Below are 24,716 nucleotides of genomic sequence, written 5' to 3' on the forward strand. Positions count from 1 at the left end.
TCTCCCTCCCCATCCCAACCATCTAGTAATGACAGCTCACTAATGGATGAGCTTACGTATGGAACAACTCTCAACACTGATCTACAAAATAATCAATCAAGCACTTAATTTTTAACATAAGAAATAAGCTGCCTAGGGACTGTTAATAGCTAATAGTTAATAACTAAATAAGCTAACAAATGCATGTGGGATTCAAAACTATAGCAAATCTTTATTCACAGTTTTCTTGAGTTTATTTTTACAAAAATCATGCTTAGGCTGACACTAAATTCCACCCCTTCTCCAGGCTTGTAATCCCCTGTATAGCCAGATCTTGGTAGGAAGAAATCAAGAATCATATGATCAGTAAGGTGGGAAGGGACCTCTGGAGATCATCACTTTATTAGTGAACTCCACCGACACACACCCAGGCTCACACTGAAGGGCTGTGAATCCAGAAGGTTAAAGTGCCATTATTTTCCCCGAAAACCTGATGGACGGACCTACCATGGCTTCATCTACATTAGCAAGTAGTCTGGCACAAAAGGACTAGATTAATCTGTCACAGTGTGTGCGGAGCTCTACAGCTACCCTACAAGACATTTGGATATTTTACTCCAGATAACATTTAGACTGGTTCCTTGGCCCAAACATTCATACAGGATTCAAAGCTGTCTTTGGTTCAGATCTTTTTGCCTCTTTTGGAGTATATTTGGTTCACATCCAGAGTACTTCCATCCAATTTAGTTGAGTATGTATCAAAATTAGTACACAAAGTGCATCAACACTCTGTAAGAGAGAAATATGTGCTTCAGAATCCACTACTGATCTGAATCAAAATGCTGTTCAATGAGTATCAGTATGGTAAAGAAAAGGAACAGAGAGGACATGAAATATCACTGTAAAGAATTTGCTTAATCAGACACACAGCTTTATTTCTTTCAAAAATTTAATTGAAATTCCATCTTTATGGCAAATGATACACAGTAAGGTTATACAAATTGTTTTGTGTTAAACTTAATGGAAGTTCTTGTTCAATCTAAAATCAGTATCTTGGATTGAAAGCAAGTATTTGTATCCATATAGTATTAAAAAAATAAAATGAACTTCTCTCTTTGCATCTTACACTTCATATTAATTTCCCACTCTCTAGTTGTGACAAAAAGGGAATAAAAGTGAGCTTTTAGGTATTTCCAGGAAAATTCTGGTCCCATTAAGTTCAACCCTCTTATAAAGGGGGACCAGAATCTTAGCTCACAGATACTATCCACACACCTTTTACTATTACAGCACCACTTTTGGAAGCTATCACATTTTCTAAAATGCAGCCAAGTAGGGAGATTTTATTAAACTCCAAGAGAGAAAAACTTCATCAGCATCAGAAAAGGCAAAAATACAGAGAGTTAAAGCAAACTCTTCAAAGCATTCCATTTGCAAACATCTTTATTTCCCACTTCTTTCCTAAGGACATTAAAGGTTTCTATTTCTGAATTCCTCTATTTTGAAACAGTATATTCAGGCTAGAATTCCACAATACTGCGAGCACTGGTTTGAAGATTTTGATCCCTTGCCTGCAGCCTCAATTGTGCCAACTGTTTGTGATCCTGCACTGCAAACTGCATCACAAACCACTGCATTAGCGCAAAAAAGAATGAGCAGCCTGGGCAAGGGGACACCAGCATTGCCCCCAAAGCCCCCAGACTGCAGAATCCCAGCCTGAAGACTCAGCTCCTATTAATGAAATCCTCACACACAATGCTGCTTCAATACATCGCTTAAACTCACTTCCACAGGTGGCTTTTTGTCAAGGAGAACGCAAATGAAAAACACTTGCAAATAAAACAGAGCAAGGTAAAAGTATACTTGACTAAAAAAAAAGTTATGATTATTGTACAAGGACTTGAGCCTCTCAGATGCTGACACCTTCATATTTTCAAATTAATTCAATTAGAGTAGAAAGCGGTCAGGATCAGACAAGATTGGGTCCTGAGTTAGTAGCACCAAATGTTTTAAATCTGCCACAGGGGCAAACCAAATGCATAAATGTAGAATTAAGTAAGACTGCAGTCTCCCTTTTACAGTGGCTACAAAGCATTTGTAGAGTGCTGAACAACAAGGCACATAAACAAAATATTTCAAAAAAACTGTCAGGATGCGATTCATCTCTCCTTATTTTGGACATCTTGCAAGGTAGCTAACCACATCTGAGTCAGTGCACCAGGTTCCCTTCACAGGGAGGCAGCAATATGGCTAAATTAATCCAACCTGTTGCAGACATCTACCTAAAGGAGATAAATCATTCCTCAGAAGTACTTATTAAAAGGTATCCTTTGACCAGAAGCAGTACCTAGGAGACTAGCTCAGATATTGACATCTAATTTGGATACTTACAGTGTATCCAAAGTAAGATCAGATGAATTCCACCCTTAGTTAGCATAGTCATATACGCTCCCAAACATAAAACCCATGTTCAGAAGATTCCAATGGCAACAGAATTCTCACTGTTATCAGTGTCTGTGATTTCATTTTTAATTTATTCTTTTTAATGCAAGGGAAAAAAAAACATTTCTATTAAAAATAATCAGTAGAACTGCTGGGTCACTTACCACGGCATTTTTTCAACAGGCTTTTTGATGTTGGATTGAGGAAAAAAAATAACATTTTGTTACATAGTGGACAGAGTGATATCATACACTGTTCAGCAAAATGAAAAACCCCACCAACTCAATAAGACATGATCCATCTACTAAAAGCTAGAAAATTAAGTGATTTCTACATTATGGTCTAATAGTAACAATAGCCTAAATAGGCCTAGTAATTATCTCACTTGTGGTTAGCATACTTTAAAAGTGAATTTTAAATACCTTCTATTACTGAGGACAAATGTAATGCCTCATAACTAATGCCAGCCGATATTTTTCCTTCTATCTCCAATATGGAAATAAAAAGTCAATCCATATTTACAGCATCACAATGTTCATATAAAGTTAACCTTCGGTTTCCAGCTTCAGCCAGACTTCTAAATGTGCCGGTCACAACCTAGATTCAAAGGTCAATATATCCTTCAACTTATAGAAGAAAAGGAGATATTAGTAGGAACATTTCAAAAAATAGACTGTTTGCTACTGACCCACAAGTGTCAAGCAGAGAAGCGGGAATGGAGGGAAGCAGTTCTTTGTCAAAGAGATGTAAGGTCCAAGTTCGCTCCCCACATACACTGCAAACATCATTATTCTTTTGACATAGATTCATCATAGCCTTTCCATGAAAATTTCACCCTTCTATGTACGTATGACAACTCTACCTACTCCATCTGAGCAAGCGCAGTAATGGGCTCTTAGAGTTCCGTTTTCCTGCCTACACGGTGAGTGGAGAGTAGCAGTGGAGCGAGGAACGGAGGACAGAGATGTACACAGGGAATCCTCACAGCAATAGCAGGCACTGTGAGAACTCTGGCACTCTCGATGCCAAGACAAGAGAACAAACTCCAACAAAGATGTAAAGGCAACTGAAGCTCCTGGAGGGAGACAGTTTCAGCTACATAGGGCCTTGCCATCATGCTACAGTCCTATTCAACACATACAATCAAGAGTCCAGTCTACTCATGTCCACAAAAGGAAAAAATTGCCCTACAGATTCTCCCATTGTTTGAAAGCCACATACCTCCACTAGTCAGAGAACACCAGAAAATATAACAAGGTGCTACAAGTCAAAGCTCTGGACAGGCAACACGGTCTCATTCTCGGCGTCTGCGGACCTGCCCCTGCTTCTGGACTCCCTGCTACTGAGAACAGGCACAGACACAAAGGGTCACGGAAGACTTCTTTCTGCTAAAGCAACAAGGGATAGCAGTAATGTACGGAGGTTTTGTCACTGGAGGAGTTTAAGTCTGTCTCATCGTCACCACACTCAGAAGCTGCAGTATGGCAGTGGAGACACTTCATTCAACTCTCAAGACATATTAGGCTATAGTTCCAGAAAGGCAGGAAAGTACAACTTACATCACTCCACAGCAGTATCTGGCCTACTGGATGATCAACACAGCACCCACTTATTTCTTTAATATCCCAGGTTTAATTATTTTAATATAATTTAGAACAAGGGAACCATTTGTCTATAGTCAAAATAAAAGAGCAAGCCCCTGTTACACCAACAGGGCCTGTTTTATTTTTAAACAATCGTATCATTAAACGATCAGAGGTTCAAACTGTTCATGCTTCATAATTATATAAGTAAATAAAGCTGTCTGGGCAGCATGACCTCTGTTTCTTCAAGTCTTATGATTAGCTGGTTCATGAATTTACAGAAAATCTGTGTCTGAAAACAACCTGCACTGCCAAAGGACTGGTATTTCAGTGCTAACTGCATAATATAAGTGTTCATATCCACAAAGCTAGCAGCTAGACTAATACACATAATGCTCAATACCTCAGAACACTGGTCACAGCTTTGCTCTTTCTTCATCCCAAGACAGGTCTGGTGTGAAAAACCACTAAATGATGTGCTGTGATACTTCTGCCCTGAACTACTTGAAGTTCCAAGGTTAGAAATGTTATGTGGTAACCAGCCTTTGAAATAAAGTCCCCTCCTACCCCAAGACTAACCTAACATCTGTCCTGGTGTTGACAGTGAGTAAGTATTGCCTTAAAGAGGTTTTTCCACTCTACAAAACTGACACTACCTAGGAGCAGATTCCACAGTCCGAAGCATCCAAATTCCTACCAAAATAAGCAAGCAATTTACGGGTGCCTACTCCAGGCCCACTATAAGTGCCAGAAATCTAAAAGATTTCAGTTTTAGACCACAGGATGCAAAAGCACACAGCCTTCAACATCAGGGGCAGCCTGCTCTCCTCTCACTCTGCTCTCAGGTACCTACAATGTAATTTACTGCCAATTTATCATCTGTTTTAAATGACACCATCAATTAAGTTAGATCAATTCTACCTACGTAGCTCCGTAGATATCCCACAAAAACCACAGTGCTGTGACACAGCAGAAAACACAGAGCTAATCTATAAACCTTCTGGAGAACAAGCCTGACTTCCTAACTTTACTAAACCAGAGAAAGCCCTTTTTAATAAAAAAAATAAAATAAAAAAGGTGCTTTGCTTAAAAGATGAGCCAGCACGTTCCAGCATGCGCTGCTGATGGCTGCTGGATCTGAAACATAGATGATCTGTTTCAACGGAGCATGCTCCTTAGCATCAACCCAAGCAAGAGTCTTTCTTTCATTTTGTGCTCTCCAAACACAGGGCTTTCCTAAAGATAATGTTTTCCTGGAAAGTGTAAACAAATCCTGTGAGTTCCACTATCCTAGCTAAGCTTTCACAGGAAGCCTCCGGCAGAAAAACAACACAAAACCTTCTCCTTATGTTCTAAAAAATATATACATGTTATTTTAAAAAGCATTAGAAGTCACTTGATCTTCAAAATCCATCTGAAAAGATCACTCTCAAAAGAGAACTGGTGATTGTGCTGACTATACTGTACCATAAGCATAAACAAAGCGAATAATTGTACACCTGACCTAGAAAGCTGAAATTAATGTAATCATAATGAAATCACACACAAAGAAATCCCTGCAAAGTATATAGAAGCCAATTTCCCTGAAAAGTAGACAGAAGTTAATTTATATAAAAGCTTTGCAAGTTTTTTCAGTGCATACTGGGCTCATGCCAAGTCCCATCAGAATTAGATAAGATGAGGTCTCTTCACATCTCACAGGATCAGGACCTTATTTCCTTACTTTCTACAAACACTCCCAAACAAACAAAACATAAGAGTTAAAAAAAAAAAAAAAAAAAAAAAAAAAAACAAACAAAAAAAAAAAAGTCAGGTTCTCCACACTGGCACATCGGGTTAGTATCGGTGAGACTATCATTCCATAAGTACATAACAGAGAAGAGTTCAGTCAGACAGTTCCTTTTCTTTGCACTGTGTCACCACGGCAGCTTTCCCGTATAACCCAACGGCGTTCTCCTAGAGCGCCTATCACGGCTGCTGATTAGTGAAGAAGGCTTTTGTCTCCCTGCAGACAGGATTTACACAGAGCGGACAGCAGAGGGTTAACTGCTTGGAGCAGATTTCATTTGACTGGATATGTGAATAGACCAAGTCTGCCAGAGCCTGAAAGACAGTTAATTAAAAATTGGAAGTGAGCAAATCTACTTGCATAAAATCAAAAAATGCATTAACATGTGTTACAGACTAGTGGGATCACCAAATTGTGAATCCACACTCTGCTTTTTAAGCACCATCTCCCTACATTTCAGTAGAAAACTCCATTTTAGAATTGCACTGGCATCGTATCTTAAAAGAAATATTTTGTTAGAAGATGACTACAAATGAACAGAATATTATTTTTCTTTGGCAAAGCAAACTTCTAAACTAGACTCTTAAAAATTGCAGTAAAAGAAAACTTTATTCTTTACAGATTAAATGCAGGGATTTCTATTCTTATTTCTGAATCCAAAATACTTTAAAAATGTTTGAAGACACCCACAACCTAGTAGGAAATATACAAATGCAAACTTCTGCAACTATTGCAACAAACAAGGTACCTTGGAGAACAGTGGATTTCCATTAAGAGATTCTGCTCTTCTGATGTTTTCAACTCCACACTGAATCAAACACAAGAAAGAAGAGAAAAGTTAAGTCTGCTAGAACCTTCACCAGTTATCCTTCAAAATCCTCTTTTCTATTTTATTCAGAATTTGCCCCAAAATGACTGAATTAAATTCAATATCATATTTTTCAATAGAGATAAAGTGACAATAAAGCAAAATTTCACTCTGCTGCCAAATATCCAATGCTTCCTTTTTAGTTAGGATAGTAGTAGCTTAAAGAGTTCAAACTACTAAGACAAATTCCCACCTCTTTTGCGCTGGTAAAAACTCAAATGAGCCCAGCCAGTTCAGATTAATTCTGAATTAACAGAAAATTTGCCCCAAGTCTCATAGCAAAGAGCAACTACAAAGCAAAGTTTCAATCAACAAAAAAATACATCACTACCCAAGCAATTGTGAAAACTTGAAATACCTACCTCATTCGCTAAAACTTGGGCATACTCAATATCTAGTTCATAAAGCGTTTCAATGTGGTCACTTGTAAATGCTATTGGGACCAACAACATGTTCTTCTTTCCTCTTTGACACAGTCCTTTAATGGTTTCATCTGTCTGTGGACCAAGCCAAGGCATTGGTCCAACCTATAAGAAAAGGAGGAAAAAAAACAAAGAAAAGAATGATTTAAGAAATTAATTATTTTTGTAAGCATGTCAACACAGACTTGATTTTTAACATCATCAAATATATCTATCTGTCTATTTTTGACAATACCTCTCACTTAATCTATCACATTTTTATGAAGACACACCATCCTCCCATTTGAGTCCCCCCAAAACAGTGTCTGGTCTGACTTTAAGAGAGATTCTTGTATCAAAATGAACAAAAACCGTTTTCAATTCAATAAAAACCTAACCATTACTGCACAGGTTTTACATGTCTTTTAAAGAAGTAAGCATTTTCAGGATGCAACAAACTTCTCATCCCTTTACTATCCATGAAGTATTTGGTGTTGACATATCGTAACATGCAACTTTAGAACATAACAACAATGGCATGTCGGACAAAATACACTTAAGACATAAGTTGCTTGTACAACATAATTCTGATGAAACAAATGTTCCTTGGTGTTTGCAGTAGTAATAAAAACAAAGCAATGGAAGCAGCCTTCCTCAAGGATAATAAGGCCTGTTTGGACTGAGTTATTCTTATTAAGAATGTCTATTTCATAATGACAACTTCTGAAAATATTGTTCAGAGATCCTCAAAAAGCCACACGGAAACCCAGTAGGTACTTGATTCTTCTTTCTGACAGATAAAGAAATCTGAATATTATGATCATAGATTTTCTAGCACTCACATCAAAAATCTACTTTAAAATGATGCAAAATCTCTCTAAAAGGCAAGAATCTGTGGAAAAAGAGTATCTGAAAAAGCCATATATGAGCAAAGGATCAGGGTTCCATTTTAACAGAGATATTCCTGAAAACAGCAAAAAGGCTCTAACATTATGACAAAGTTGGAAGAAAAGATTGTAAACTCTGAGAGCTGAAGAGCTTTATAGTGCAAATGACTTCATATTTTTCTCTCAAGTATTTACCTTGGACTGCCACACAAGCCTGTAAGGATTGGAATAGTTCAGTTTCTCCATGACTCCTTGGACAGTAGCTCCCACTTCTTGAGGATATGGATCACCACGGTTCACTACCTTAAACACAAAAACATCAGCTCTTTGAATTCCAAGGAACACATTTGTGCAAAGTTCATCTAAAGACGAAGACTCATTTGCTGCTCTTAAGCAAGGAGAGAAAGAAACCAAACAAATACCCCATGAGCAAGGACAAAAGAATAATTTACATAGGAAAACACAGCATTCACATACAACACAATGACATTATAAAGATTATAAGGTCTTCTGGCATCCTAGGATTATTTCAGCTGTTGTAAAGAGTGGTTGCTTAGTCTGTAGGACAAGGACTGCTTCTCACTACCCTTTTTGCATGTCCAACATGCAAAGGCCTGGAACCTCTAAGTTTGTATGTGCACAAGTAAATTAAGAGCAAGCCCTTAAAGTCAAGTGTATATATAGAGAAACTGCTAGAAAAGTGCCTGGCCCATTTTCAACCCATGCTGTTAGGCCTCTTTAAACAATCCAAAGCCATGGTCTGGCAGTTAGCATAAGCCAGGAACCATTCCCATCAGGCAGTTTGCAAGTGGTGATCTCATCCCGATAGGAAGACTGTTTAATACTGCAGCCATGGGTCATTCCTCACCTCCGGCTTCAGCGACAGAGCACACCAGGCTCACGTAACTAACAGCATGACTAACAGCAGGGAGGCAGGCCGGGAGCCCAGGAAGTCGAGCAATGCTGAGGGTCAGTCTCTGCCGCTAAGCGCTAGGTGGCAGCAGGGCCGCACAAACGGTGCCAGCCAGGGACAGGCCCAGGGTACCACCGGCCCCCTGCGGGCACCCTGGCCTCGTCGCAGCCCCACGGGCATCACCGCTACCTTGAGCCCTCAGAATCCGGCCTGTGCTACAACTTCCGAAAGAGAGGTTTCTCCTCCCCTCTAAGGTACTCCAACTGTGAGGGCTGGCTTTCCTGTTTCTGTGCTCAGAATTAGTTATTCCCGTCTTTCCATAAAACGAGCAGAAGTTACTACATATCCAGAGTATATCTCAGAGCATCTGTGGAGTTACAACTGTACATTTTTAAAGTAATGCACAAACACACGAGAGTTTAAATTAGGGGCTAAAAAGAAATGGAGTAAAAATTCATTAAAGTGAGTTGCATTTTTCCCCCAGCACAGTAATGAGCTTCTGGTTGTACTGTCTGCTTCACACAGTAAACATTCTGGGGAAATGATCGTCTGAAAAGGTGAAGCACATTATAACACCGAGTTCAGTCGAATCATATGCAAAGTGCTTGACTCAGAGGGAAAAAAAATGACATGACTGCCCAATACCTATAATGAAGCTGCTTCACCATTTTTCTTCTGCACATAACAGATAATTTCTTCAACCTTTATACAAACATATGGTTATATTTTGGTATCAGTACTGTATTTCTGAACAACAATTAGAAGCCATTTTACTGAAGTTGCTGGTTACTGACAGTGGAAGGTTTAGGCCATTTAGTACAACCTTACAAAGATTTTATTTTCATTCCTTCTGGGAAAATAATATTGCTATTTTCTAGACAGAAAATACCAAATTTTCCCCTCTAACATCATCCAAGTTTGAGCTTACAAATATGCAAGACCACAAAAGTAGCCATACTGAGTCCAACCAGAGATTCACCTAACCCAGCATCTTATTTTCAACAGCAGCCAACAGTACAGGTCCGAGTAGGCAAGCTGGAAAGTAACAACAGCTCATAAGTCTACTCTTTAGCTCTGGCTCACGTCTTCAGCTCCAACTCACAAGTTTGGGGTTTTTTTGTTTGTCTGGCACTTCTACAACAGTGGTAGGCAACAAAGTACAACAATAAGGTACAACAGCAGTCCTGTGGCATGCAAGCCGCACAATCTTCAAATCAGCTTAGCCAGTGTTATTCCGATCTAATTATTTCAAAAACAACCTTATATAACTCACAGACATTGGAAGCGAGTGAGCCGAGAAAAGGATAACAACATCTTTCCTTTTGTCAGGCGGAAATAGATCCAGTTCTTTCTGTATGTGTTCAGTGAAGCACTGTTAAGAAAAAGGGAGCAAAGATCTGAATCAGAAAATGCTGAAAAGTTGATATACACTCACAAATGACTCAAGGCAAGCATCTTCCATGTTCTAAGTTGCCTTTAGAACTTCAAAATGCTGACAGACCACATGCATACTGTTCAGTATGTAATTACACACAGTGCCCAGCCTCAGCATCACCAAATGCCCCTGTGAGCTTTCAATCATTCTGATGGCTTTTAGATGTTGGTAACAAACTGAAAGAACATAGCCAATCAAACCAAACTATCCTTTACTGCCTTCAAAATGGTTCCACACCAGGCAGGCCACATGAATGCAACTGTTAAGGCAAGGGAAGAAAGAGAAATGAATAAACAGGGGCAGAGAGAAACATCCTTTTTAACAGCCCTATTACACTTAAACTGGATTAAAGCAAATATGTATACAAGGTCTCAGAGAAGAACCTCCTTCATGGATTGTTAAGTTCCAGAGAAGAACTTTATTCAGCGACTTCTACCCTGACCTCAATTCATAGGGTAGCAGAGGAGACAGAATCTTTTTCAATCAACACCTGAAAAAATTCTTAGTGCTACACAAAAAAATAATGAAACACTTCTGGCCTTACACTCCCACTGCCAGTGTTTGAATTGAGAACTATAATACTGCATATACACAGCTGCGCTGAGGGAATGTACAGACAAAAAAAGCAGCTGCCATCACTGCTTGCATATGGTGCTGCAGTAACAGGAAGAAGCCATCTGTGAGGTCTTTTCTTAGAGATTTTACAATGAAAAATGGGGCAGAAACATTAAAAAATTAAAAATTAATTTCCATTTCAATTTTATAATCCAGGACTGAGCCAGCCATCCACTTAGAGGCTCCCTTGGGCTTAAGAAAATACACACTGGTTGGTTTATTAAAAAAAAAAAAATGTGTGTATGTACATAGTCTGTCTAATGGAAGCCATCATGCTGCAGATTCTCTGAATATACGAAGGGTTCCTAAACTCTGCTGAGGTTTCACTGAGGGCGTGAGCAGTGCCTGCTAACAGAGATAAATCTCAGGGTAGTATCTCACTCCATCAGCTTTTCAGGGGAACTCCACACAGTGTAGGCAGTTCATTTTTCTTTTCTTCAGTTATTTCTATAGTCTGGTCAGCACATCATAAAAATTGCAAAAACCAAGACAGAACATTGAACTCCCCAGAAAAGACAAAAAAATGCCATTTTCTCTGAAAATTAAGGAGCAAGTTTTCTCTTAATTGCTCCTGCCACAGCCACCGCTGTGGCAAGAATTATGCACCTCTTTGCTATCACAGGAGAACCTGACAACGGATATGACCTGCAGATCGACTATAGCCCTGCTTCAAGCAGGAAGGTGGACCAATGACCTCCAGAGGTCCCTTCCAGCCAACACAGCTATGATAGCATGATTTTATGATTTTAAAGCCAGATGTACAGGGTGCTCACTTTCTCATATCATCATGCCAAAAAATCTGGCATGAAATAATCATTTTTAATTTCAGAAATAGGTAGACAGTAATGAAATGTGCCTTGTGTACAAAATGTATCCTCAAACTGAAGCATTCTTTTTATTCTTCCTCCCTAAAAAAAAGTCCAAATAGTCTAAATAACAAGATAGATTCATCTCCTTTTAGGATATCCTATAGCTAAAAACTTTAAGTCTTGTTAGAAACTAAGACATGACCTAAAAAAGTGATTCCTCAGGATGTATCTGAACTTTGAAAATTCAAAAGTCTGTATTTACTTTACGAGAGTTCTTTATTGTTTTGAAGCCAGCTGTCAATGCAAAGATATCAAATTTCTCCTACATTAACCAAGCTAAGAAAACCCCAGGGAATATCAATTTGATGACATAGCCAAAACAAAGTGATAGTTGTAAATGACTACATCTGACTCCTGGATGCTGAAGCATATCCACACCGTAGGTGCAGAAGAACTGCAGCATTCTTTTTGCTGCTGAAACAGTGACGTTAAAAAAGATGTTTCATGGTACCTCCTTACCAAAACTGTTCAATTTACATGTCTCGTTCTGACTGCCATCTTCAAAGATTCTCATACAAATCCATACCTGAATAAGAAGGGGATGTGTGGGCCATCGGTCAATTATACTCCACTTCATCTTTGGTTTCTCCCCCTTTTTATTATAGTAGCGATAGATCGCATTTAAACTGCTTCCTGAAATACGAGAATTAAGAACATAAATTTATCCAAGGCATTAATAACCTGTGAGATGAAAACAATTTTGTAGCAAACTATTTTAATATTTTAAAATGCTACATATTTAAAATACAACTGTAAATCAGAAATGAGATCAGAGGGGAACGATTATCTCATAAAGTCCGAATAATGCAAAAGCCAAGAACAACTTGCTAAGTGCTTTAACTAAAGCACACTTATTGCTGTAGTTTCCACGGAGAAAGCTTACACAGTTGTGTTCCTGGACTTTCCGTTTATTTTATCTTGCAATAATAATGGCAGCATAAAGCTATCCTTAGCAAAAAGTTTCTAACAAAAATTAAGAATTAGAATAGAATACAGAAAACGTTGAACGGGCAATGAAGCCAACAAGAAAGGGTACTTTGAGGAACACAGTAGAGATCTGCATTCACACTTCACATACTGCATGAGGCTCCTTGGTTTTGGCTCACTGACGTGGCTACATTCACCTCTGCCGTTCACATTCTGCTCCCGTATACACTCTCACCTGTGGTAGAGCAGCTATACTGTGGATACTGCGTGAAAGCAATAGCCCTTTCAATGCCATCTTTCTCCATCTCTTCAATTGCTTCTTCTGTCAGAGGATGGACATACCGGAAACCAATGTAGTATTTGTGAGGTGCTGTCAACCAAGTCACAGAAAAAGAAATTGCAAACATCTTCTCTCTTATTTTAACAATACCCATGAGTCATCTCTACTCAGAAGCACACCCCGTCAGTCAAAATGCTAAGCAAAAATTCTACAAACTGCTGAAGTTTTGACCCCCTTACTCACCAACAAGTACAAAGTACAAAACCAGACAGACCTAAAGTGCTGAAATAAACCTGCTGATACTTTTCTGGCTGTTTTTCCTAAATTGCTGTCATATAAAAACATCTTTCATTGGCCAAGTATTTTGCTGTTAAGTTACTCTGCTGTCAGGAGGGTTTAGAAGTGATTTATATTATTATTTGTTTCTGCAGGAATCATTACACTTCTCGCTTGGCTTAGTAATAGCATAGTTTTCAGACTTCAGAGTTCTGATATTTTACTCAACGAGTTCTGATTTAAAAGACTTAAGATGTATTTTTAAAATTGTGTTAAAGAAGTTAAATGAATATCTTATAATCTTATATAATCAACATACTGTTATGCTGCAATACAGACCACAGTTAGTATTATGCCGTAACAGAGACCACGGCTACATAAGTGTAGTCTTCCTGACAGCAAAGATCCACTTACTTAGTCAAATCAAAAAGGCTGAAGGAGGATGCATCAAGCAAAATAACTAAAATGCCAAAATTTTTAAGGGAAGACAAGGCTTTCTTCTTTGTCGTACATTTTGGTAAAAGGAAGGAAAAGGCTTTAAGTAGTTTGTACATCTGGGAAATTTTATTTACTTAACTTTCAAATACAATTAGGTTGGCATCTTGTATGCCAACATTGAAACACTCAACTCCACAAGGATCATCTTAAGAGGCTCAATTTTCAAAGAGGAAAAGATGAGGCACCTTATAGATATTAGCTTCCTATAAGGCATTTCAAGAAAATCACCTAACTTTATTCCTTTCAAGCTCCAAGTGCCATTGGAGAAATCATCAAAACAATATGACTTCACCACATAAAGGATTTCACGTGATGAGGGCCTCAATCATGACACTGCAGAGGGCTTTTGGACAGAATTATCTTGGATACTGACCATTTGTTCAACACACCTTCCTTTCCCTGCCCTCAAACTCCTATTCCAGCTTCAGACACCTGGTTTCCTTGCCCTTTCCTCTCCTACTCTATCTTCTTTTTCATCCTTCCACTGACATAAAAAAAAAATGGATTTCTTTACTTTCTATTCCTTGCCTCTAGTTTAACCCCATTAAAACTAAAACTAAAACTAGTACAATGCAGAACCATCATATGGTATAACTGCTCTGATCACTCTCCTTGTGAGAAAAGATGACTTCCTCCACTCTGGATAAGTCTGGTCCATTTACCCATAAACCCCTAAGGACAGGGACCATTGTTTGGGGCAGTAATTTCCTGCCACTGATAAGAGACATGTGTTCTTCCATTTGGAGTTTGTTTCTGTTTTTCCACAGAAATCTTCATGCATGCAAACACTCTAGTTTGGAGGCAATACTATTTTCCTCCGAGGACAATGATTAATGTTTTTGTTTTCCAGCTCTAATCTTTTGGTTAATCAGTCTAAAGTGTTTTCTTTTGGGTGGGAGGAGAAGGGACTTTTTAAATGGGGGACAGAGGTTCCTAGGAGAACAAAAACAAAATTTCTTTTTTTAGTGTTTCTGGGTCACTAGTTCTGAAATAACATTTAACAGGTTTCTGAAGGAAGCAGATGTACTATGTTTGGTCTCCAGTCTATACATTTATGCAGGATTTGGAAAGCAGGTTTAGCTGATCCCAGCTCTCTGCAGGAGGCAAGATAGCTCACTGCTGGGAGCAGTAGCAAATAATGACCCAACTTCAGCAGCCCTAGGAGCCAGCAACATCATTAACATTTTTAAATGGCATTAAAAAAGAAAATTGACTAACCAGAGAAAGATGATAGGACTCTGACCTGGGAAGGGACATATTGGGAAAAATTATGAGCAACTGGGGAACTTCTTGCAGTATTCTCAGTGTATTATGTTTTGTCTTGGATCAAAGGCAGCAAAGAAGAGATTTTCATACCCACATTTGCATACATGACTTGTAGTTGCAGTTAAAATCAGAACTACTCAGAGTAAGCGACAGCTCCTTCCACCAACAGAAGACAGCTGCCAATCTAAGGAAACAATGTGCCCTCCCCATCCTCTGTTCTTTCATTCTTATGACAGCAAGAAGGGAATCTCAACTGAAATATGACTTGTAAGAAATACTATAAATCGTTTTTCTTTGTCGTTTTAACCATATTTTAAGAAAGCATATTTATAATTAACCTTGCAAGACATCAGCCTACTCAATGCTACCATATGAAAAACAGCACAATAGAAATGGATTTTTGCACCACCATATCTGTATGATTTATTCAAACAGACTACTGAGCCCACCCAAGCTTACTCCTTAAGAAAGGGTTCTGTTTTTTTTTCAGACAGCTGCCTGCAACAATAAAGGTACATTTTAAAATATTATTGTTCCTATCCAGATGATGTGGGTGAGGCTGCTTATTTACTATTTGATATTGGTCCCATTGTCAAAATGAGACATGTCAAACATAAATAAATCAATTTACTGACTTGCGGTATGCAAGAGGGAATTTTATAGGTGGTTATCAATACCATCTAAAATAAAGCCTTCAGCAAATGTAAATACCTAACCAACTGCAAACTATACCACCCCCTCAAAGCTAAAATTCATTCAGATCAGGGTAACAAAAGCATGCAAAGTATTTCTCCTTCACCATGCATTTCCTGTGTTGCCACCACCTGGGAGTTACACATTAACAGTACATGTTACCAGTGCTCCCACTCAAAGCATTAAAGGTGAATGCACGATATTCCAAAATACAGATTGCTCAATCTGGAAGCACATTTAGCTCTTTTGAAGCTATTGTAAAGCAACACAGTAGTTGGTATGACTGCAAAATTGCCGAAGAAAATTGTTAGCACATTCAAATTTTAAAGCCACAGCTACCAGGAGGCAATATAGTAGATCTTTAAACAACATATCAGGCCAGATGTAAAAACTGCAACAACAGATAGAGGCGGATGTGACTTAAGAAAAACAGTCAGCAAACAAAAGCAAGTGGGAGTGGTACTCTGAAAAAAGCAGATAAGTCTTCTTAAGTTTTATCTTCAGAACCTGCTGCAAGCCTGACCCTTCAAGGGCTAATTTAGTAAAAACATTAGTGTTTTTGATGCCATAATAGGGTGTAGTTTGAGCTCTAGGCTTTGACTATACTTTCAAGGATTGCAACTGGAATTAAACTACATAGTAGCATTTGGGGCGGGGGGGGGGGAGAAAGATGCAAATGAACAAACCTGTGACAGCTGTGCACTGAATGAACAAAAGAAAGAATTTTGGTCCTAGTCTTCAAAAGATTGCTATTTTTCGTCTTCCAGACCCTTCTATCAATTTTCTATCTCTACTCTTTTTCTAGACAAGTCTGAAGCAGGCCCTAAAAAGAAATACAAAATAGCTGGGAACCAACTAACATGTATTGTCAAACATGTCAACCCTGACATGCCAATATCACATCAGCAAAACACTTCGAGGCCACAGATACTGAAGGAAAAAGAATGTTTGCAGCAACAACCATTGCAAAGTTGCTCAGCTTAACAGAATGGAAATCCCTCCCCTTTGGCTTCTCTTACTTCAGCAGTTTTTCTATTAAAAGTTTTTAGCGTTCATACTGTAGTGGCAGGATGAGAAATATCTGAAGCAAACACATTGGTGAAAAACTCAATGGGCAGCTTAATGGTCTTAATCCCTTTACTCAGAGGTTGTTGCTATAAAAACAAAAAGGCATAACGCAGAGAAATGGCTTACAGAACAAAGGTGATCCCCGTGGCGCTCACTTCAGACAGAACAACCATCACATCATTGTGTCTCCTGGCTTCTGTCAAACCAGTGAGGATTCACTGTCTTCTTAGCTTATGCAATGAGAGGCAAGTGACAGAAGATTGCCACTATCTTTGAGCTGCTATGCAGATGTGGAGTTTGATTTCTAGAGTGTCACTCTATTTATTAATACCATGATTTTAATGCCACCATGGCAAGGAGCTGTAGTATAAAAGGTAATACAAGCAAATGGTCTATCACTTCCAAAAAAAGGCAGAACAAAGATTTCTAGTTCATCACAGCTGCTACCTGAGCATGGCTGAAGTCTAATTCAGCTAACAACCCAGCTCGAAGTAGTTTAGCTAAACGGGTACAAATTCCACTGCAAATACATTTGAATATGGTTAACCTGAGTTTAAAATGGCTTGTATATGAATTCAGTTTGAAGCTTTAGGAGGCAGGGATTGAACATGACTGAATCACAGCAGATTAACATTAGAGGAATGATACACTTGCCCACACTTGCACAGTTAGCCCATTTCAATTACAAGTTAAATTGTGTTCACCTAAACCCTTGGTAAAGAGGTACTCACACAAGAACCGGTAATGGTTTTCCATTATACCAGTGCCACCAACTACTTAAGCATAGTATAACTCATACAAGAGTTGTACCTCCATGCTGTAAAGGAGTCTAAGTTCAAAGAAAAGAAGGGATGGAAATTTTATTCGCCTTTCAAGCTTCCTCATAGCCAAGGCAGAACTAGCAAAGACAGTATCTACTTCTATCCAAACCAAACCATCCGGCCTTATCTCCAGCTAACGTCTTCGGGTGGAGCCAACAGCTATTGCTCAACCCAACCCTGCAGTTTCAACTATGAAACAGTATCTTTTCTTCCCACTGACATCCTTTTCAGTCCTGCAGTCAGGTCTAATTGATGTTATATCTTTTATTCATTATTATTAGTTACAAATTCAGTCAAATTTGAGAACTCTAGATATGCGCAAGCAATAGCTGCAGAGGGACATTTTAAAGGAATGAAAAAGATCTGTGGCCTGGGAGGATATTTGAGGCTGCTGACACTCTCCCGTGCAGTTTCTTATCCTTTAGGCTCACACTGACATAACAAAACCAAATACAAAGCGCTTTAGAGAATTAAGTACTGGCATCAGAGCCATCTTACATAAGACAGTTGCTGCACAGCCTTCCAGCTGAGCTAGTCCCATACTGGGAAACGTACTCTTGGGATGAAACACCAGGGGTAGGAAATACCGTGCTGTCCTCTGAGCCCCAGCTGTCAGAAACTGCAATTGTGCAGCCACTGAATGACATAGTTTTTAGTTAGCTACAAGAAGCAGCCACGAGGAGGCAGCCATGCATTTTACAGAGGGACGGAAACTCCTGCTGTAGAAACTCAACAGCCTCACTGCACAGAACACAAGTCACCAAGAAACCCTAGACCAATAGAAGTTTTACTGTGTGCGTGCACATATATATGTGTATGCACGCACAGCCTAAGGGAATCAGCATTCTCCCACCTGCTTCCTCAGAAACAATCAATAAAATTGCAGAGCTCCAATTACATGAGATTACCCTGCTAATGGCCACAAAGTTCCATCTTCTTTAGGCTAGTAAGAAATCCATTCTGAGTGTCTTTCTCCCATGCCAGCCTTATTTGTTGACATAAAATAAACTCCCTTCCTTTCCTCGAAGATTCAACCACTTTTCTTCAGTGAAGACTTCTTCAAGCTCAAAGAGGGCTTATATGTAAGGTATGACTGCTTGTACTCAGACACTGACTGAGGCTCCTGTCACCTAACTTAGCCAACTAAAAGTAAGACTCTTTGTCTAACATCATCATCTAGGTTTCTTCCTAGGAGAGACACAAGGTACCTTTAAAGGCGGGTTCCCCCACTGCTACCACATCCGACAATGATCTCAGGATATGCTGAATCAATCTCTCAATATGCTGTATTCTATCTCAATGGCAGGCAGACCAGAGAACACCAGTTAAGCCAGATACCTAACTTCTTAATGGCTGAAGATATGCATGATGAAGTATGCCAACAACGTCTAAGAATGGACATACCCAAGTCAGTTTTTAAACCAGTTACCTCAGGTATAGATGGAGGCGGCATCTGCACCATTGCACAAACTGCATCCAGCCTGAGAAGGTGGGCAAATGTGTAATTTCTGGTTGGATTGTGGTGCTGCACTGTTGCCGCAGGTTCAATGAGTACTGATAGCAATCTACGGTACAAAATTAGAACTATTCTCCAATGCAGTCACAGAAGTGTCCACAGCACCAAAATATATTTGCATACATGGGAACTCCATGCTTTTCATATGCTGAGCTTTTAAAGAGTAAGAACTTTTGCAATATCTTTACTGTGATTTCTAAGCTAGCAGAAAACACTGTTCACGTTCACAATAAAAGCAAATAGCAAAAGCTGCTTTACAAACATACATTTCCAACACATCAGACAAAACAAGTTTTTAACAAGGACAGTGAAGCGTAGCAGTACCAGTGTGAGGAGACAGTCTATCCAGCAGTTTCACCATGCCTTCTCCCTGCACTGCTGTCCACTTCTTGATTGGAGATCCGCCTCCAATCTTGCTGTACTGTTCCTGGATTCTTGGGGTGCGGCGCTTGGCAATGAATGGTGCTAATTTACTAAAAGCATTCAAAAGCCACATGGGTTAGTACCATAATCCCAATCATCTCCTTCCTCCCCAAAGACCTGGCGTGGGGTTTCTTTAGCCATCTCTCAGAACTATAGCAGACCAGTAACTATAACATTAAACAAGTCATGCAATTAATGACTAGTTATCTTCCATCACCCTTCCCAAATTCGCTAGTTGTCAGCAAACCACAGTTTGCTTTTAGAAGTTAAGATAACAATTTTGGCATTCCTATTTTCAACACTTTGCACAAGATTACAACACCTTCTTACGTTAATTAAAAGATAATTAAAACAGATTCTCATTTTTAAGAAATGCTGGTGTACATAAAAGCTCTTAAAGTCTAAGCATACAGCTAAGACAGCATCACTCAGCACTGACCCTAACACAGAAGTTCCCACTGTTTCTTACTTTTGTGCTGGAAGAGTCATTAGATCCCTGTCCAAGAAGAGACGAAGTAAGAAATCATGCACATCATCCAGCCTTTCAGGACCACCCATGTTTAACATCAAGATTCCTGTTTTAGGTTTCCTACAGAAACAAAACAAGACATTTCAAATCCTGGTGATATACTGCTTTTATAAAATTGCAAGACAATCAGCTTATCCTCCTGTATTTGCCTTTTGCAGGAGTATCATTCTATTTAAAAATTAACCCCATTTAAGCAAAAATATGAACTATAAGCATGAACAGCCAGTGAATAATAGTAACAATGATCTGGAAACACTATGCTTAATTGGAAGTATGCTGAGAAAGTTATTTTGCAGCTAAACATTAAGGAAATTATAAAACAAGGTCCAAGGAACTATCTCAGGTCTTTACTTTAGAAAGACTTTTATCTCCTGAAGCGTTGAAAGAAGTGAAGAGCCTTTCTACACATAAAATAAGTTCAGCTTTATTTTTTTCACAATGGGTTTTCTATCTATGTGCAGGTCTGACACAGTATTCAAAGGGGGAAAGTGAGCGAAAACCAAGCATAAATGGCCAGACTATGAATGGGAATGGGGACACCCTCTGACAAAATCTGCCAGCCCTGTGTTTAATACGTTGCCTCTCAACTCCAAAGAGATGCCAAGAAAGGGTAAGGGAACTGTCAGAGCACTACAGTGCACAGCAGAACTAGATTTACCTTCTATCAGCGCAGGATCCATTACAAGCATCACGTACTCTCACATAGAAAAAGACACACGTGGGAAACAGATTGATTTAAACCTGAGATTTCCAAGCACTCTTTCATGTGTGATTTTGAAAACAAGTAAGATGCTTAGCAAGCACACACATTCTACAACCCAGAAGAAAACATCCAGGCGGGGGGGGGAAGAAAGTTCTACCTAATGAAAGAAAGTTTAAACTGCAACAAGTTAGGTGCTTGGAAGTGGATTCAAGCCTGGAAGTGGATTCCATGACTGGGAACAATATGCCTTTAGAAATGTTGGGGCAGACGGAGAAACCTGATCCAGAAAACAGACTAGGCCAGGACCTGAGACTGAGCCAACAGTGGTAAATGCCAAGGTGCTCAGTATCATCTCTTTCCTGCATTAAACATGCCCAGTGGTGGGGGCATAAGTACTTCTGTCCAGACAGGGATCCAAGTCTTCTTTAGAGAACAGTTGTCTTTTTGACAAGGACTGAGCAAGACTAACTTCCCTCTCAGTGTTGCAAAACAGATGATGGTAATCACTTCTTTTTATATAAATGGCTGCTAGTCAGAACTCTCACTCAGGAGGTGGAGATCCCAATCAAAACATTTCCACAAGCTGAAGGATTCCAGTTACCAAGATCTCTCCCCTCGGGAGAGTGTCGCACCTATTTGGAGCCAGGGCTGCATAGGGGAACTTTGCCATTCTCATGTTAAAGCTAAGTCTCACAGATAAAAGGAGGACTCAAAGGAGCATAAGTCTATCTTACTGGCCAGGAAACTGTTTCCATTCCCTCCTTCCAGGAGTGTTTATTAAGATGTTGAACAGAAAACAGGAAGCAGAACCTCAATTAAATAATAGAAAAAGAACAAACAGTAGAGTATTATTTCTGCACTGCCTCAGGCCCTTACCATGAGCCAGTGCCTCATTTCATTCCACAGAACAAGACAGACAATCCTTGACTCAAAGAGCTTAAACATGTAAAAACGAGGCTCAGTGAATACAGCTAGCCAGATAATGGCAATGCCAAAAAAGAAAAAAAAAAGAAAAAAAAAAGAAAAAAAGAAAGAAAAAACATACTACACCACCCTTAGACAAATGCTCGTGACTGCTCTGTTTTGTAACATAACCATTGTTAGGTAAAGCAGAATATCTTATCAGAGAGAGACAGAGGGCAACTAAAAGACACACCCATCCACACCTCATTGCAAACTTACCGGACTTCTGGCTGAATTTGAGGTTTTGTGCTTTTTGTTGCTGTGGCTGCAGCTGCCTGACCTCTCCATCGCACTGGGACCCTCACCCTCATTTGACTGCTGCTTTTCACAACTGGAAGAAAGATAACAGTACTTTGTTAATCTTGCACCAGGCAGAGGGTTCTCTTCACCAGACACAAACTAGTCCCTCAACAGCTACACAAACACTCTTGGCCATGCTGTACTCTTTGGTGTTTTACCCCTTACACTCCAGGTCCTAGAATTAAAATATTTCATAAAATCTTTCTTTTTTTTTAAGTACAGAGTACATTAATAACCTTTTAGAATCAAGGCAATAACCTAAAAAGAAACAAAATCCTGTGTTTTTTTCTTTTTCCCAAAAGCTTAATTTTTAAATTCCAATCATGAGTTTAAAACATCTAGTGATAATACAACAGAAACTTCTTAGGGCAACAGCACTAAGGAAAGAAAATAAGTACACCAAGCTACATGATTTGTTATGGTACAGATACACCTAAGTCAGCCCTGAACAGGCTAAGTACATCTCTACCACCACTAGGTTAGGCTCTCATTAATCTAAAGCCTTCAGCAAACTTTCAGCAATGTAGGGCAGCACCATGGGCCACCCACGGTTCCTTAGTTCGACCCCATATTGAATACATCAAGTAGCAATTCTAGAATCCATTTACCCAGGGATGTAGGGAACCTTCTTTCTCATTACTTGAACTGAACTTTCTCTACTACTCCTGGACTCCAGCCTCAGCCAAAATATGGCTCAAAAATAGAGGATGTTTTGCTTCCCATTAACTGCTTACAGCGTGCTTTTTCAAAGCACATTTTGCTCTTCTTCAGGAGTTTATAGCCATTAAATCATATTTTCAAACACAACAATAGTGTGAATTGCCGAAAAAGAAAAAAATTGTCATATTCTGCATCTTGAGTTCCCCTGTAGTTTGGTGCCGTTACTTCCCTGCTTAGACTGTAGAAGTTCCATCAGCAAATGAGCCCCAATAGCACGGAACTCCATAGGGGACAATTTACCCCACTAAGATGATCATCTTATGATTCACAGTCCTCTAATAAGATGCTAAACAGATGCTGAACACCCTCAAGACCTGCTGAAATCAATGAAAGTGGAAAGCATCTTGAAAATACAGCTTCTTGGGATGGGTAGTGTGTACTTGTGGAAGCATATATCTGTAGTGATATGAAAGGCTGCAATCTAAGGAATTTCATGCAATTTCAACATTGCTACTGCCTGATTTTTTTCCTCTTCAAATGCTTATATTCTTCTTCCAGTTCTCAAGATTATCAATGCTTCAAAAAATAATGGTATACATAAAAATTAAATAGAACAGTAAAAAGAAGCTTCAGTGGTAGCATTGATCCTGCATTATACAAAAATGCTGTATAGCATTTGTTTTATGTAACTAAAGGCAAGGTTTGTGCATCTTTCTATCCATACCATAAAACACATACAACAAAATGCACAGAAATTTCAACAACGATGATTCCATCTTGATGCAACATCTATAAAAGGATTTTTATAAATTTAAAACTTAGCATAAACACTTCATCTTCTGGAATCAAGACCCAATAAAATTCTTCTCCTGCATACACACTCTGTACAACCGATTTCAGCAAGTTTCCACGCAGGTGCTGAGTACAGCCTGCCTCTTTACAAGCAACGCAACATAAAGTTACTTTGTTGTTAAAGCAGTAACTGAAAAGTGTGCTACATTCACCGAAGGAAGGGATTTTCCAGACAGCTTTTTAGAGGGAAGGAGAAGCACACTGAAGATGCACTGAGTCCCCTTCTACAGTACGACTAGTTTCAGTTATTAGCCACATACTGCTTAGAAAAATAAGAATAGAAACAAGAGACCTTGAAATTCAAGAACTACTCTACCAACCACGGGGAAATCCCTGTGCGCTTAACCAGAACGGCGCTTGAGGAGCTGCGACCGAGACCAAACGCCCCGTTACTCCAGGTTTTACTCGGGACACTAAGGGAGCCAGCTCGCTGCCCCCCGTGCCAGGTCCCAGGCTAACCAGGGGACAGCGCGGCGCTCGCCGCGGCCCGCACCGCTGCCAGGCCGGCCGCGCTCCGCCCCGCGCCCCGCCGCCCCTCCGCGCCCCGGCGCTCCTCTCGTCCCGGACCGCGGCGGGAGGACGCAGGCGGCCCCCAGCGCGGACCCGCCGCCGGCGAGGAGGGCGAGGGGGCGGCGAGCGCCCGCGCCGCGCCGCGCCGCGCCACGCCGCCGCGGCTCACCGCGTTACGCAAAGGCGCCTCGCTGAAGGAGCCCGTTGTGTAACGCGGTCGCGGCGGCGGCGGCGGCCCCGCGGCGGCGCCCCCGCCGCGCCGCTCCCCTCGCCGCCCGCCCGGCCGGGCCGCCCCGGCGCGGCGGCGGCTCTCGGCGGCTCCCGGCGGCTCCCGGCGGCCCCGCGCCCCGCGGCGGGGCACTCACCGCGCCACGCCGCGCGCCCGGCGGCGGCGGCCATGTTGGCGTGCGCGCACTGCATTCCCTCAGAGCGCCGCCGCCGCGCCGCGCCGCGCCGCAGGCGACCCGCAACAGCGGCAGCGCGGGGCTCCGCTGCGCCGCCGCCGCGCCCCCCGCGGCCGCCCGCCCTTCCCGCCGGGCGGACATGCGCTCGCTGGGCCGCCCGGGGGCAGGGCGCGGCCGCCGCTCCGCCCGCTGCTCCGGAGGCGGAGGCGGGTCCTGCCCGCACGGCGGGGCGGTGGCAGCGTGTGT

At 40.6% G+C, this 24,716-nt stretch overlaps 1 protein-coding gene across 2 annotated transcripts; it reads right to left on the bottom strand.

Moving 5' to 3' along the window:
• Positions 1 to 888: 888 nt before the first annotated feature.
• FECH (ferrochelatase) lies at positions 889 to 24,500 on the bottom strand. Of its 2 annotated transcripts, none has more exons than XM_062600034.1 (11): positions 24,432 to 24,500; positions 21,964 to 22,075; positions 20,019 to 20,138; positions 19,451 to 19,599; positions 12,944 to 13,078; positions 12,308 to 12,414; positions 10,136 to 10,234; positions 8,145 to 8,252; positions 7,024 to 7,188; positions 6,542 to 6,601; positions 889 to 6,107 (listed from the first exon to the last, which is right to left on the bottom strand). In XM_062600034.1, the coding sequence occupies exons 1-11, from the start codon at positions 24,484 to 24,486 to the stop codon at positions 5,973 to 5,975; spliced, it is 1,245 nt and encodes a 414-aa protein (XP_062456018.1). In that variant the 5' UTR covers positions 24,487 to 24,500; the 3' UTR covers positions 889 to 5,972. The 2 variants fall into 2 exon arrangements, with proteins under 2 accessions (XP_062456018.1, XP_062456019.1); XM_062600035.1 differs by lacking the exon at positions 24,432 to 24,500 and adding an exon at positions 20,737 to 20,775 and having other exon boundaries at positions 21,964 to 21,968.
• Positions 24,501 to 24,716: the final 216 nt, after the last annotated feature.

The sequence above is a fragment of the Rhea pennata genome, chromosome Z (genome assembly GCF_028389875.1).
Source record: "Rhea pennata isolate bPtePen1 chromosome Z, bPtePen1.pri, whole genome shotgun sequence".
Classification (NCBI taxonomy): Eukaryota; Metazoa; Chordata; class Aves; order Rheiformes; family Rheidae; genus Rhea; species Rhea pennata.